The sequence below is a fragment of the Choloepus didactylus genome, chromosome 2, assembly GCF_015220235.1.
Source record: "Choloepus didactylus isolate mChoDid1 chromosome 2, mChoDid1.pri, whole genome shotgun sequence".
Lineage (NCBI taxonomy): Eukaryota > Metazoa > Chordata > Mammalia > Pilosa > Megalonychidae > Choloepus > Choloepus didactylus.
In genome coordinates this window covers 243,583,533-243,598,147 of record NC_051308.1, presented here as the reverse complement: position 1 = coordinate 243,598,147, position 14,615 = coordinate 243,583,533, and the positions used below count along the sequence as shown (strand labels likewise).

Below are 14,615 nucleotides of genomic sequence, written 5' to 3'. Positions count from 1 at the left end.
GTCCAGGGACCTGTAACCAGGGAAACTGAGGCAGTGGAGGGTTGGCGTGAATTCATATCAGGGAGGGGTGGGCCAGACTAAGGCTCGAGCCCCATGCCGCCTTCCCCAGGGGAGGGGCTGGGTAGAGAAGGGACAGACGGACAGCACAGCACAGGCTCAACACCCACCGAAGGGCACAGTGTGGTGGCCCCAGGGGGGTGCTGGGGCAGGAGGCTGGGGTTCACCCCTCTGAGGGCCCCCACGCCTCTCTGACCCCTCGCTGCCCAGAGGGAGCCGTGCCAGGCCTGGTCCTTTGCCCTGAAACCTGGCAGCCGGGGCCCACGGACGGGAGGTGGCATCTGACCCCAGGTGTTTCGGGGCCACCACCACCCCTGCCGCCACTTAGCGGTGTCACCATCCTGGGCAGACCTCGTCCTGTCTCCCCCGTGAACAAGGGGCTGTGTCGCCGTGGAGGGAGCGCGGCTCGGGGTCAACCACCTGGGGCGAACCCCGGCCCCTCCACTCCCCGGGCAGGTTTCGGGGTGTCCTCCAATGGCACTGGCAAGAAAACGAAGCCGCCTGCCGCCCCGACCTGCTGGTGGCTCCGACAGCAGGGTGCTTGCCCACTCCGGGCACAGAGGCAGCGCAGGCTGAGCAGGAGGGAGACCGACCCCCCGGAATGGGCTAACGTTGGCTGCAGCCTTGGGGTGGGACCTGGAGGAGCCCACCCGGCGGTCCTCAGCGAGCCCGTGACAGGCCTCTGGGCAGCCCGGGGCAGCCGTCCGGCCACTGCTGCACCTCCCAGGATGCGGGTCAGCTCTGGATCTCGCCCAGCCGAGTGGGCCTGGTCCTCGGGCTCGTGCGGGAACCAGCGCCCTCCACGAGCTCTCGCCTCCCCCACACGCCTCCGCCGTGGGCGTCCCTCGTCTGGGAAGCGGAGAGACAGCACATGGGGTTCAGATGGAAGGGGATGAGCTTCCCTACCCCTTTCCTCCAAGCGGGAGTAAAAGATACACAAAGTCACAAACGTGATGCTTCAAATACAAGCAAGGAAAAAGCTTCTTAGCAAGAGGTTGCCCCCTGGGTGGCACCTCAAGGCATTAAACTAACCATGTTTTAGCCCATGCAACAAGGCAGCCTCCGTGCCCAGAGGACCTGTCTGTTTTGGAGAAGGTGCTCGGGCACAGCCGGGTCCCAGAAACAGGGTTATGTCCTGCTGGGGGAGGGGCTGTTTAACCCCTGGGGAGGGCAGCAGGCCTCTCTCGGGGTCCCCCATGCCCCTCGGGGCACTGGGGCACAGGAGGGGTGTGGGTGGGCACCGGGAGCCACGGGGAGCAGAGCCCACGCCGGCGGGCCCTGCCATGGACACCAAGCACTCACAGGCGTCTGTTTTTCAGGAACCTGGGAAAGTCTGGCCTGCGGGTGTCCTGCCTGGGGCTCGGTAAGTGCTGGGGACCCTGGGTCTACACCCCCTTGGGAGCAGAGCTGTGGGAGGCTGGGGGAGAGTGACGCGGGCCGTCCCTTGGACAGCAGGTGGCCACAGCACTTGGCACCCCCGACCCTGGGTGGGGAGCTGCACCTGGAGTGCAGGCAGCAGGAGTCAGGGTGGCTCGGTGGCCGTGGCAACCAGGAGTCAGGGGCCCTGGGGGGCTGTGAGAAGACGGGGAACAGGGACGCAGCCTCAGCTGAGGATGTGCGGGCGGCTGCAGGGCAGGTGCCAGGCACCCTTTGCACAAGGCCCTCTGCCCCACCCCAGAAAACCAGAGAGCCGTCCTCTCCTCGGCTCACCAGGAAGACATTTCCTTTGCTTCCATAGCAGAGCTGGACCTGACGGTCCCTCGGGGAGGGCAGTCGGATTTAGCCCGTTTTCCTCTTTTGCCAGATGCTCTGTCCCCAAAAATGCCGCCCCCCCACCTCTGTGCTGCACACAAGATCCCCATCACCCCAACACATCCACCCCCTGTCCCGGCAAGGTGGGGACACAGCTGTCAGCCTTCCATGGCTTTCCGGAAGGCGGTCAACAGCCAGCCCACCCCTGTCGTCCCCGCAGAAAGCGCTGCGAATGGGAGCCCCAGGCGAGCAATTGAAAGGCCCCCCGTGGGCTGCTTGCCCTGCGGCCCATCACCTCGGTTTGGGGGCTTAAGAGAGCAGAGACTTGCCCTGGAAGCCGAGTCGCCACCCACACTGGGGACCCGTGCAGCCTGAGCACCCGGGGAGGTTCCTAACTTCAGTCTCTGTGTCTCCTTCCAGGAACATGGGTGACCTTCGGCGCCCAGATCACCGATGAGGTAAGACGGGGCCGACCCCTCGCAGAAGAGGGCAGGCACCCTATCCCATGGGCACGCGGTAAAGTCTGCCGCGTGCGCCAATGAGCCTGAGCTCCTGGGACCTGCCCCTGTGGGACAGCGGGGTGGGAGAGCCAGTGGGGGTGGCTGGCCCACCCCTCCCCAGCTGCCTCGGGACTTGCAGCCCTTCAACTCCCAGGCTCCTCATCCGCTTAACCCCTAGCGCAGTTAGTGCACACGTTTTCCAAAGTATAAAATATAAAGGCCGTTGCAAATACCAGCTGCTGCTGCGTGCACCGGAAACTTCAGCTCAGTAAAGATTGGTTGAGGTGGCATAAAATCCAGAGGCTGCAATTTGTACTGCCAGCGGATGATTCCGAGAAGGCTTACATTTGACAGAGCCCCAGTGTATTCCTTTCCCGTGTAATTAATCGTGTGCATCACAGTTGAGAGTATTTGCTGGGGCTCAGCCCTGACCAAAGTGGGAGCAAAGGTGAACGCAGGACTCGCCGTCGTCATGCCTGGGTCTCCGAAGGGGAGGGTGGCGCATCTCCAGGCAGGTTTGTACTTCTGGAGAGCGGGCGACTGGCTGGAAAGGAGCACGTCACACATCAGCGTTTACTCTGAACACTCTGGACCTGTTCCCCAAGAAGCTGTTTTCTCGTTGACCCTCCTTACTACTGGAAAGGCTGCGGTTAAAAATTAAGAAATTTGAGTCCTTGTTAGCTGCGATTGGTCAGTGAGTTTTCAAAGGAAAAGCTTCACTTCTGTCAAGATTTAAATGCATTTAATTTGGGCTTTTCTTAATTTTTACTGGTATGAAAGCAGCTGGATGTAGAACTTTAGGCCCCTTGCTTTGGGGTTGCTGGGTGGGCACTGTCTGGGGTAAAGCTGGGAGTTTTGGGGTGATGGCAGCAAGGGGTGTGTCTTACCTTAGCCACGAGGTTGGCTCCGAGCGCTTAGGTAGAAAATGGGGAGCCCTGAGCCCAGTGGCTCACTCCTAGTGAAGGGCCAGACCGCCTCATTCCCTCTCGATAAGGTGACTAAAGGAGCAGACGGAAGGATGCTGTGGAGGCGTGCCCCCTCATTTCCAGGTGGCATCCGCTCCTGGGCTTGGATGTTCTTCTGGAAAAAATGCAAAGTGGCCTGGACAATGAGCAGCCATCGGGCAACTCTTTCACCAACAGATCAGCCTCCCCCAAAGAGAACTGATTAGTGCTCCGCTGGCAGCCCTGTCCCCTGCCATGTTGCCAACAGGGACGTGGTGACGTGTGTGAAGATGTTGGAGATCATTTCCAGGTGACACCAGCCAGAGGGATGATGTGCACAATCGATGGCGCAGGTGGATTCTGAAAGGTCCTGGCAGGCATAGCGATGGAGCAAGGGAGAAGATGGCCTTCCAGATGTCGCTCATGTCCGCTTAGTGTGCCACGGGATCCAGAAACCGAGTCCTGTTTTTACAGTGCCTCGCGCGTGCCAGGCACCGTGCCTGGACACCCGGGGGACTGGTGAATTTACTCGGGTAAAGCTGTAATCGGCACAGTCGGCAGAAGACGGCCCGAGGGCCAACCCGGCCCCCAGCCAGCTTTTGTCAATAAAGTTTTATTGGCACCCAGCATGCCTGTTCGTTTGCACATTGTCCAAGGCTGCTTCTGTGCTATAACAGCAGGGCTGAGTGGTTGCGATGGAGACCCCCTGCCCGCAAATCCCAGGACATTTGCTCTCTGGCCTTTTACAGAAAAAGCGTGCAACCCTGTTCTCTGGGGTTGTCTGCAGGTATCTGTGGGTCTGTCTGGGAGACACAAGCTTAGGCCTGTTGATGCCACATCAGAAGCAAAACCCCAAGCCTGCCCAGGAGTCAAACGGACAGCTTGAAGGGGGCAGGAACCAGCACCTGCTCGGTGCTCGTGGTTGACAAGACGCCATTGTGTTCACAACCTTGGCCGGTTCTCACGACAAGCCCACAGGGGCGGCAGTGCCAGTAACCTCCGACTACACAGCCGATCGTCCGGGCTGCTGTGGTTAGGGCACATGTCCGATGCCTCGTCCACTACCCTCCCCGTGGACTCACGGTGCTCCTCAGGTGGACGACTCCCCATCGCGGCAGGCGTTTAAAACCAGGTGAGGCAATAAACATCTAATCATAATGGTGGTGCAGAACTTCCCGTTTATTATTCATGAGCCCGGGGAGGCCGGAGGAAATGGGACCTCCAGGGCCTGAGGCAGGTGCACACAGCCTCAGCACAGCCTGGAAGTTCCCTGATCCCCTAATTCTCTTTCTTGCCTGCTGTCCTCCAGTCTAGAGTCAACTGTCTTTCCTTTTGCTGAGTGACATGGAGCACAGAGATGTGAAATTGGAGCGGGCTCCTTCCTGTTGAGATCCGTGGGGCTCCCCAGCCTGGGGAAACCCAGGGGTGGCCCGAGCCTCTTGGGGTCCACCAGGGGCTGCAGGTGGCTGGGTTCACGCAAGTTAAGCCAGGGCCCCCCAAACAGGACAGCAGGCAGAACCCTGAGGCTGCGGCTGGGGGGTTGGGGTCTAAGAGATGGGGTCAAAGGTAAGGGGTGGTCTGGCAGTGCTTTGGCTTTGACCATCAGTGGGACAGATGGAAGCCACTCGGGGGGCTTTGGTGGAGAGGAAGTTTGACCTGACTCGGGTTTCACAGTCACACTCCGGCTGTGCCGGGGATAGCCGGGCAGGGGCAGCTTCTCAGATATTCCTGTGCACGCAAATCCCCAGTTGAAATGCAGCCTGTGGGGCACAGGTCTGGGCAGGGCCTGGGATTCTGCCTCAGTACCCGGCTCCCGGGACTGCTGATGCTCCGGGCTGTGGGCTGCACCGTGCCTGGCGAGGGCGCAGGGAGTGAGGGCACGGCTGAGAGAGCGAGGTAGGAGGCGGCTGCAGGCGCCCGAAGGAGAGGGGCTGGGGCTTGGCCCCGGGTGGGCACGGGAGGCAGGCAGGAGCGCCCAGATTCTGGGTAGGTTTTCAAGGTGGAGCCAACAGGATCGGCTGATGGTTCTGGTGCTGGGGTGCAAGAAAGAGGAGCCAAGAGGGCCCCCAGGTGTGCAGTCTGACCATCTGGAGGGGCGGAGATGGGCAAGACTGCAGAGGAGACAGATACACAGCCCACCCTCTCTTCAAACTCCAGACCCTCTGCATGGGATGTCCCCTTGTCTCTCCCCTTCCCTGCCTTGTCTCTCCCCTTCCCTGCCTAACAAACTCCTAACCACCATTCAAAACCCAGCCCTGAATCACCTCCTCTCAGAAGCCCTCCTTGGGAGTAGCAGATGCCCCCAAACCTGGCACATCCATCTTCCCTGGGTGAGGACCCAGCACCTGGATCTCTCCTGGGCCCAGCTCAGGCCTAGTTGGGGAGAAGCATTGAGGAAAACTCGGGATGAAGATGAGGATGAGTCAGTGAACAGCCACATGTGCCTGGAGTCCTGGAGATGTGGGAACGAGGTGCCCTGAAGCAGAGAGAGCCCCAGGAGGGGCCCGTGTCCTGGGACCCAGGCTCAGGGGGCAGCGCAGCCAGCTTGGGGCGAGGGGCACCATTGATGTAAACAGGCGGCGACTATGGAGCTGAGGAGGGGCCGCTGTCCCGTGGCAGGGTACAGGCTGTCCCCTCCCAGGTCCCCACCAGCCGTCGGGCTTCTGCATTTGGTGCCGAGAGAAGTTCCACGAAGCCGCACTTGGCCAGCCGGCTGCCCGGTGGCTCTGGGAGGGTTCCCGTCACCCACCCCAGCCTGGGCTTGCTGCAGTGGGGGGCTTGGCACACCGAGCTGAGCCTGGAGAAGACAGGGGGCCAGCATCAGAGACCCTCAGAGGCTGCCAGAGTGGCCCACAGGGCCAGGGGTTCTGGGGTCTCCTCACCTTGCTCTTTGGAAGCAGCTCTTCCCTGCAGGATGGCATCTCCCAGCCCCTCAATTCCTGCCCCTGCTACCGGTGGTGTCAGCATGGGGAGCACAGAGTCGTCTTTGCAGCAGCCATGGAGCAAGCTGGGCTGCCTGCATGTCTGCATCGGGAGACCCTTTATCGGTCCCCATCTGGGAGCCACTCGGGGCCAGTGGGCACGTCTCAGTCCCCCAGTTCAGGACACCCACTTCTCCATCTGCAAAAAAATAATCCTCCCTCAGCTGGCAGCCGGGAAGAACCCAGCAAGAGCCGGTGTCATTCAGTCCTCCGAGGTTATCACGCTCCTCTCGGGTGCCGGGCCCTGTGGTGACCGGGACAGACGGGGCCCTGCTCTCAGGAGAGTGCTCCCTGCGCTGTCCCTGGTGTTCGTGTCACCTCCTTAGCTCTCTGCTGCCATTGCTGGGACCGCCCGTGATTCCCCCTTGCTCTGAGCCAGGTGGAGCTGGGCAGGCGAGGAGGAGGAAGCAGGCCCTGGCAGGAGCCAGGGAGGGGGTGGGCAGGGTGGGGGTCCTCCCAGGCGCCCCGGGGCTGGCGGGGACGGTGCTGGCCCCTAAGCAGCCTGGCCGGCCTCCTGGTTTCAGATGGCGGAGCAGCTGATGGCCTTGGCCTATGACAACGGCATCAACCTCTTCGACACGGCCGAAGTCTACGCTGCGGGCAAGTACGTGCCTTTTCTCGTGAGGAAAAAGTGGGGCCCCCTGCGAGAAGCCGGTGCCCCAGTCTCCCCTTTGCTCTTTTTCCTAAAAATGTGCCCAAATGGAAACCCCCTGCATATCCAGCGCCAATGGCCCCTGTCCCTTTGGTGGCAAAAAGGCTGTGCTGAGTGAGAGCCGCGATGACGCCGTCTTCCGCAGCTGCCCGCCGTGCAGGTGACCTGCGGCCAGGCCCCGTCCCTGACATCTCCACGTCTTGATGGTGTAATTAGGGCCACGGGGAACACGGGGATTCTCAGGGACGGGAGAACGGCGCCGGGCCCGGCGTGTGGCACGAAGCCCTTCCCACGTTGGCAGAGAACCTCCTGCCTCTCCAGCCAGGGCTGCTGGCTTCCATTTTAAAGACTGGCTTTAATCAGCCGCTGTCCTGTATCGGGTTTCCAAAAGTCAGCTTTTGTTTGTGAAATCATTTTTCGGCTGGCTGGCTGTCCTCCCTCTGGCCCCGTTTGGCCGAGTTGCCATCCACCGGGCCACGGGGCGGCCCCAGCCTCCCAGGGTGCTGGGTTCTTACCTGCAGCCTGCAGAGGACCAGGGCCCAGGCAGCAGGCTCAGCCAGCTGGGCCTCGGTCCAGTCCTGTGTGCGCCTCGGGCCCTGGGCCTCTGCTGGGATGCCCGCCTCTCCCCCAGCCCCCTCCTGCCCACTCACCCCCCTTCCAAACTGGCAGCAGCCTCCCGTCAATGTGAGAAGCTTTCCAGAGAGATGGAGGAGCTAAGCCAGTGGGTCAGGGGCCGAAGGGGTGCCCCAGCCTCTCCCCTGCCCCCGAGAGCATGTGGGCCACAGCTCCCTGCTATGTCCTCCAGCCCCAGGTGGCCCCACTCTGCCCAGTGCCCGTGGACAGCCTCGTGGCCTCTCCGGAAGCCACTTGATAGAGAGCTGAGCTCTCTGGAGCAGTGTTCCTTGGCAGGCCGTGCCCCTGGAGGAAGGGGCGAGCTGCGTCCCCCAGCCTCCTGCCCTCCGCTCCTCCGCCAGCCCCCGCGGCTCTCAGCCCAGCCCTGAGTGATACCCGCCCCCTCGCCCCCATCAGCGCCTCAGTGACAGCGACCACCCTCATGGGGAAGCTGCATTCTAGGGGGTGGCGGAGAGAAGCCACATCAGCGGGGACCCCGAGGCAGCGCCAGTGTTGGGGGGCCGGGTGCCACCCATCTTGCTAACCAGGATGGCCAAGCGCATGTCTTGCTGGGGCTCCCTGCTCCTCCTCCTGACCCTAATGTAGGGCACGTCCCAGGGGCTGCAGGATTTCTGTGCCACTCGGACGAAGGGGAGCCTGATGCGGTGCAGGGGCCGAGCAACAAGCCATGATTAATGCCACTGTCTTTGGCTTCTGTAGCAACAGGCAGTGCTAGCTCTCCTCCCCGCCTCCTCTCCTTGTCCTATGTTAACAAATCAGGGACCGAGGAATGAAAGGTGGGGGCCCAGGGCCAAGTGAATTTTTTCCGGGCATCTTGACCATAAATTGAGTATTCAGAATGCACGGTAAACAGCTTGCAAATTAGAGCCCATTATTTCCGAGTGGATGACTCAGGCGCTTTTATAATTGGAACGTAGCAGTGGGTACGGATCATTCTCCTTCTGTTGTTTTTGCTCGGAAATGTTTTTGCTACCAGCAGAAAGTTCTTAAAAGTTAATCCGGGCTGCAGTGCCACACCAGGCTGGAGCAGCCCGTCCAGGCCCCGCGGGCCCCAGTGAGGTTCAGGACCCAGAGTGACGCCAGGCAGGACAGGCAGCCGTCAGCGTGGCATCTGCCTCTGTATTGTTCAGAAGCAAGAAACAAGAAGGATGTGCACACGCACACACACACACGTGTTCACCCATTCTCACACATGCATTGCACACATTCACACATTCTCAGACTTGCGCACACACACTCATGCATGCACACACCTGCGCAATGCTCACGTGTGCATTTGCATCAGCACACAGGCATGCACACGTACACACATTAGTGCACACATGCACACGCACATACACACATGCACACGCACTCTGGAAATTCAGCCCAACCTTGAATACATGTTGTCTCTGAAAACAGAGGATGCTGCTTAATGATTTATTTACCTTTTAAAAACTGTGCTTGTCTGGAAATGTCCCCCACGTGACACTGCCAAGCGACTTCCCGGTGGATCCCCAGCCGGCAGAGAGGGGGGCACTGGCCTTGCCAAGTGGGCTTGTCTCCTCGATGCCCTTTCTCTCCGAGCCACGGAGCTGCCATTGCTGGGACGAGCACCTGCAGGGACATGTGCCCACGGCACTTTGTAGGGAAGACACGCCTGCTCCTGCCAGGGCCTGGGCCAGCCCTGGGGCTCTCCCGGGGAGGGAGCTGCCCAAGCCAGGGGGCCCTCAGCAGCCTGACTCCCTGGCCCCAGTGACATTTTCACAGAGGGAGCCAAGTGGCCCATTGGTGCGGTGGGGCCGGGTTTGATTTTCTCTCCTGCTGTAACGAAATCCCCGTCTCTCTCTCTCCTGTGCTGCAGGGCTGAAGTGGTGTTGGGGAACATTATTAAGAAGAAGGGATGGAGGTAATTACTTGGTCTTGGGTGGCCAGTCCCAGGCCACACCCGGGGGAGAGCCTCACGAAGGCCGGCGGTGGGCGGAGGGTGCTGAGAGGGGCAGACACGGGGCGGGGTCCTGGGTGGGTGGGGCCGGCTGCTGGGCCTGGAGCCCCCTGATGCGAGCGCTGACCCAGGCTAGGCTGGAGTGGAATGCACGAGGGTTCTGGAAGGTTCTCTCCTGTTTGCCCCCGAGTGCCCAGGGCCAGCCTCATCAACCCACCAGGCTTGCAAAGGCCTGGAAATCCCGGAAATTTTCTCTCAGGGAAGGGGAGAAGGTTCCAGAACGAAGGCCACCCCGTGTGCTTCCTCCAGGGGGAGCAGGCATGCCCGTGCCTGGTTGGGGGGCATGGTGAGCCAAAGAAGCCCCCTCCTCCCTTCGGGCGGGAGTCACCGAGAGGGGTTCAGAGTCCAGTGTCCAAGGTGAGGCAGCAGTTTTCCAGAGAGAGGGTCTCGCGGGGGCCGGCTGGGTGCCCGAGGCAGTGGGCTACCCCCACCCCTGACTTCGGCCCCTCCACCTTTTTCCCCACTCATCCACATGCGTTCAGAGCGTGATGGCCCCGGGGTGCAGTTTCCGGCCAGCGAGGGCTGGAGGGGGTGCTCCGCAGATGTCCCAGGCGAGGCAAGATTGCAGGGGCCATTGGCATGAGCTCCTCCCCCTCTGGCTGGAGAACTGACCGCCAGGGACCCCTGGGTGCCCAAGAGGGAGGGGTACAAAGAGCAGGCTTTGGAGCCCAGGCTTGAACCCCCATCCCTCTCTGTCCCTTCCGTGGGAGCTGGGCAGGGGTCCCCACCACTCTCAAGCCCAGCGTCCTCTGCAGAGAGAGGATCCCACACCTCCCAGCCAGCAGCCTCGTGGCAGCCCGGGGTCGGGCACACCCAATATGCCTGGGAGGCCATAGCCCTTACGACTGTGACTGTCACTGTAAGCCCCTCACCCCACCCGGCCGGGTCCCTCAGGGCCACCCCACCATGAGGCGACGGAGCCCGAAGGCGGCAGGTGGGGATACAGGACTACCCCTCCACTCGGAGTGGACCCTTCTCAGGCAAAGGTTCTCGACTCCCAGATTGGGCACAGCTTGTCCCCAGCCAGGCTGAGCGCCCACCTGTACCTTTTGCCCCCAAGCCCCGAGCCCCAGCTTTATCTGAAGGCCCATGGTCAGGATGTCTTTATTTTCAGAAATGTCAGGTGCAGTTATGAATCTGGCTTCACCTCCTTCCCCAGCCTCTCAAGGGCCGTGTAGCTTCTCAGCCTCCATCTGTCACATGGCACCCTGGCACAATTATTTGCACCCCTCCTCTTGCCCCGTCAAAGTTGTTTCTTGGCTGTGATCGATCTCCAAATAATTTTCTCTTCCTTCTGTAATTAAGGGAAACTGCACCTGTTAGCAAACCCCCTCCCCCACTGTCTTAGGTGATACACATGGAGATAAACACTAGGTCACCCCTCTTGCCTGGAGGGGTCAAGGTCAAATGTGGCAGGGGGCGCTCGCTGGGGGACTCGGGGGGCTGTGGGAGGAGCCGAGCTGCTTGTCCCCCTTTGCTTCTTTCCGTCTTCAGCCCGTGCCACGTTCCTGCTGGACCCCCTCCACCTGCCCCCTGCCCCACTGGAACCCCTTGGTGTCTTTGCTCTCCTGCGGGCCGTCTCCCCGCAGCCCTCCCTTCCCTGCCCACAGACAGCCTGCGTGTCCCCGAGCCACGGTCCCTCCTGGGCCCCAGCCCGAGGGGACCCCTCCCCCGGGGCTCCCCCCACGCTGGGTACCCTGTCCACCCAGCACTGCTGAGTTAGTGATGTGGCCAGTTAGCTGCATGGCTAGTTAGCTGCATGACTTGTTAGTTGCCCTCGTGGGTTGTCACCCTGGTGGTGGGAGGCCCCATGCCCAGGCCTGGCACACGTCCAGCACCCACTAATGAATAGCCTCCCACTAGTGCCCCAGGTGAGAACGTTTGGGGAGGCCGTGTGAACACTGAGGACAGCCAGGGTGAGCGGGGAGCCCCAGGAGCTGGCCCCGTAACACCCCCATCTTCTCTTCTCTTCTGCAGACGGTCCAGCCTTGTCATCACGACCAAAATCTTCTGGGGCGGAAAGTAAGCGCAGCAGCAGGAGGATGGGGTGATGCGCACGGCCAGGGGCGGGCCTGGCCCCACACTCCACAAGACCCCGACTTAGGAGGCTCCCGAGGGCGGGGGGCCGGGGGACAGAGACCTCTTCAGGGAAGGGGGCGGGGTCCGTCCTGGACAGGGCTGCCCTGCAGGGGCCTTCTGAGCGCACAGCCAGTCCCACCCGCTTCCTGCCACCCTCCCCCGGATTGGGAGTGGGGGGCTGGGGTTGGCTGAGGTGGGGGTCCCCGTCCCTGTCGGGGGTCTTGCTGCCCCAGGGGGTCCCTCTGCCTTGAGACCGAGACAGCAGCCTCTGATTGGGTTTTGTCCTTTACTCAAACCTTGTTTAACTTTTATTTTTATTTATGTGGATGTTTTCCTCCTTTACTCTGATTACAAAGATATCATAAAAATTTGGAAAACAGAAAATTTGTGAACTGTTCCAAGCGCCCCAGATCTGCTTGGCCACGGAAAACCTCGGCCAATCTGTAGGGGTCTGGCTCCGTCTTCCTCGGGGACCTGGACAGAATCAGGGTCAATGGAATTGTAGAGAGAATTCTTTTCTATGTTTGAAAAACGCCGGACCTCACAGAAGGGTGTAGCTGGAAAACCCCTAGCGCACCCCAGCCGCTGACAGCCCTGGGAGCTGCTTCCCGGCTTCCGACCCGGCAGCCTCGGGTTTTATCCCCAAGGGGCAGCACCCGGGACGTGCCGTTTGCAGGCGCACTTTTTGTTCTTTCTTTGCCTGACGTTGCATCGTGAACATCTCCCCCCGCGTGGCCGCAACCTCACGCTGCTCTCGGCCTGTTTTTCAGAGCGGAGACGGAGAGAGGCCTTTCCAGGAAGCACATAATAGAAGGTGAGAGGAGCCTGAGCCCAGCAGCCCCCGGGACCCCGGGGTCTTGCCGCGTGTGTGTGTGTATGCACATGCGTGTGCATGTGGTGTGTGTGTGTGCATGTGTGAGGGGGTGCGTGTGTGCGCGTGGCGTGTGTTGTGCATGTGTGTGGTATGTGTGCATGTGTGTGAGGGGGCTGTTGTGTGTACGTGTGCATGTGTGCTGTGTGTGGTGTGTGTGTGCATGTGTGAGGGTGTGTGTGCATGTGTGTGAGGGGGTATTGTGTGTGTGCACATGTGCGTGGCATGTGTTGTGCATGTGTGTGAGGGGGTGTGCGTGCACGTGTGTGAGGGGGCTGTTGTGTGTACGTGCGCATGTGTGCTGTGTGTGGTGTGAGGGGGTGTTGTGTGCGTGCATGTGCATGTGTGTGTGGGATGTGTGTGGCATGTGTGGGGGGATGTGTATGTGTATGGTGTGTGTATGTGCATGGTGTGCATGTGTGTGGTGTGTATGTGTGTGTGGGGGGTGTTGTGTGTGTGGTGTGCTTGCATGTGTGTGTGAGGGAAGTGTGTGTGTGTGCACGTGCATGTGTGGTAAGTGCGTGGGGGGGTTGTGTGTGTGTGCGTGGGGGATTGTGTGTGTGCACGTGTGGTGTGTGTGTGTGCACGCATGGTCAAGGGCAGAAAGCACAGACTCACGCCTCCTCCTGCCCCAGGCCCCCCAGTTAGGAGTGGGGTGCTGCAAGCCCTGGGGTGCCTGGGGCCCGGCCCACCCTCTCTTTCCAGAGGCTGGGAGCGGCCCCTCCAGGTCACGGGGGTTTGGGGCAGGGTCCCCTCTGCTGGGCCACGAACTTCCAGGCTCAGCCCCGTGCTGGCCTCTGCCCTTAGTGAGGACCGTCCCCAGGTCCCTGTCACAGAGTCGGTAAAACAGGGGTCATAGAAGCGCCCATCTCCTGGGGCTACGGGACCCAGGAGAGCCCCGAGGTAGGTGCACGTCAGACACAGCCCGGGCCGGCCCGCGGAGCTCTGGGAGGGAGATGGGCCTCATCCTGTGTTTTCATTTTCATCAGGGCAATAGACTAACTCCAGGAAAGCGTCAGAGAATTAGGGGGCCCCTGCCCTGCCCCTCCCCACCGCAGGAGCTGCACCCACTGCTTGTTCCAAACTGTCTGTCTGTCTGTCTGACAACCACAGCGGGCTTTGTCGGTTTCAGGACTGCCAGCCTCTTCTGTGGAAGGTGGTGGATGTAGCTCTCCTGGTGTGTGATCCGTGGCTCTCCCTGGCATCACACAGAGCAGCGGGAAGTCAGGAGATACCTGGAGGCGGGGGGGTGTTGTCCGGGGGCCCCTCATTCAGTCACAGGACACCTGGCTCTGGTCCCCCCACACCCGTCTCCCGTAGGGCAGGACCCCACCCCCTGGGGCTCTACATGAGCGTCTCCCAGCAGAGGGGGTGCCTGGAGGAAGCTGCCCCAGGTTAAAGGATGGGGAGGGTGGGGTCCTTTATCCAGAGAAAACAAGCATCACCCACGACCCCAGCACCCTGAGCTGCCTAGCCCGGGGCTGTCTGCTGCCTTTTCATCTGTTTCTTTCGCTTGGTTTGTTTGAAGAGGGGGAGCCCTGTGGACTCGCTGGCAGTAACCTGGAGGGGGCCACGGCTGTGGCTTGGGGTGTCTCCTGCCTGCCCATGGGGCACTGGAAGCCGTTGTCTGGGTGCCCCCCCACGAATGTGCCCCCGCCACGTTTTGCCGCGGCTCTCAACACTCAACGTGGGCCACCTCTGCCGGGTCGCCCCCACCGAGGCCCCCCAGGCAGCTCCTGGACACCTGGGGCCCCTCCTTCCTCCTCAGGAAGGGCCCAGAAGCGCTTGTGTCCAGGCGTCCACGGCGTCCACGGCGCTGACCATCCCGCCCCCCACCCCCAGGTCTGAAAGCCTCCCTGGAGCGGCTGCAGCTGGAGTACGTGGACGTGGTGTTTGCCAACCGCCCAGACCCCAACACACCCATGGAAGGTGGGTCCCCCACCACAGGCCCTGGCGGGGCGGCCGGGCGGGTGGGAAGCGAGAGGCGGCCAGGGCGAAGGCGGGGGCGGCGGGGCCCGAGCGTGACTCTCCCTGGCCCCCCTGCTGCACCCCGGCACCCCCAGGCTGCCGAGCGGCCAGTCCCCATCCCTGTGCCCGGCTCGGGCCTGGCCCCTCCGGCAGAACTGCTTGGCACACCCTCTCCTCTAGCTGCTGGGATCCTG

At 61.5% G+C, this 14,615-nt stretch overlaps 1 protein-coding gene across 5 annotated transcripts in view; it reads left to right on the top strand.

Annotated features, from left to right (window-relative positions):
• The window catches only part of KCNAB2 (potassium voltage-gated channel subfamily A regulatory beta subunit 2), an 84,368-nt gene that overhangs the window by 58,453 nt on the left and 11,300 nt on the right, over positions 1-14,615 (top strand). For all 5 annotated transcript variants that reach the window (XM_037828678.1, XM_037828679.1, XM_037828680.1 and 2 more), the window contains 7 exons: positions 1,377-1,420; positions 2,230-2,267; positions 6,759-6,838; positions 9,363-9,407; positions 11,481-11,525; positions 12,353-12,396; positions 14,296-14,382. In XM_037828678.1, coding sequence (XP_037684606.1) covers positions 1,377-1,420; positions 2,230-2,267; positions 6,759-6,838; positions 9,363-9,407; positions 11,481-11,525; positions 12,353-12,396; positions 14,296-14,382 — 383 coding nt within the window. The remainder of the gene's footprint in view (positions 1-1,376; positions 1,421-2,229; positions 2,268-6,758; positions 6,839-9,362; positions 9,408-11,480; positions 11,526-12,352; positions 12,397-14,295; positions 14,383-14,615) is intronic.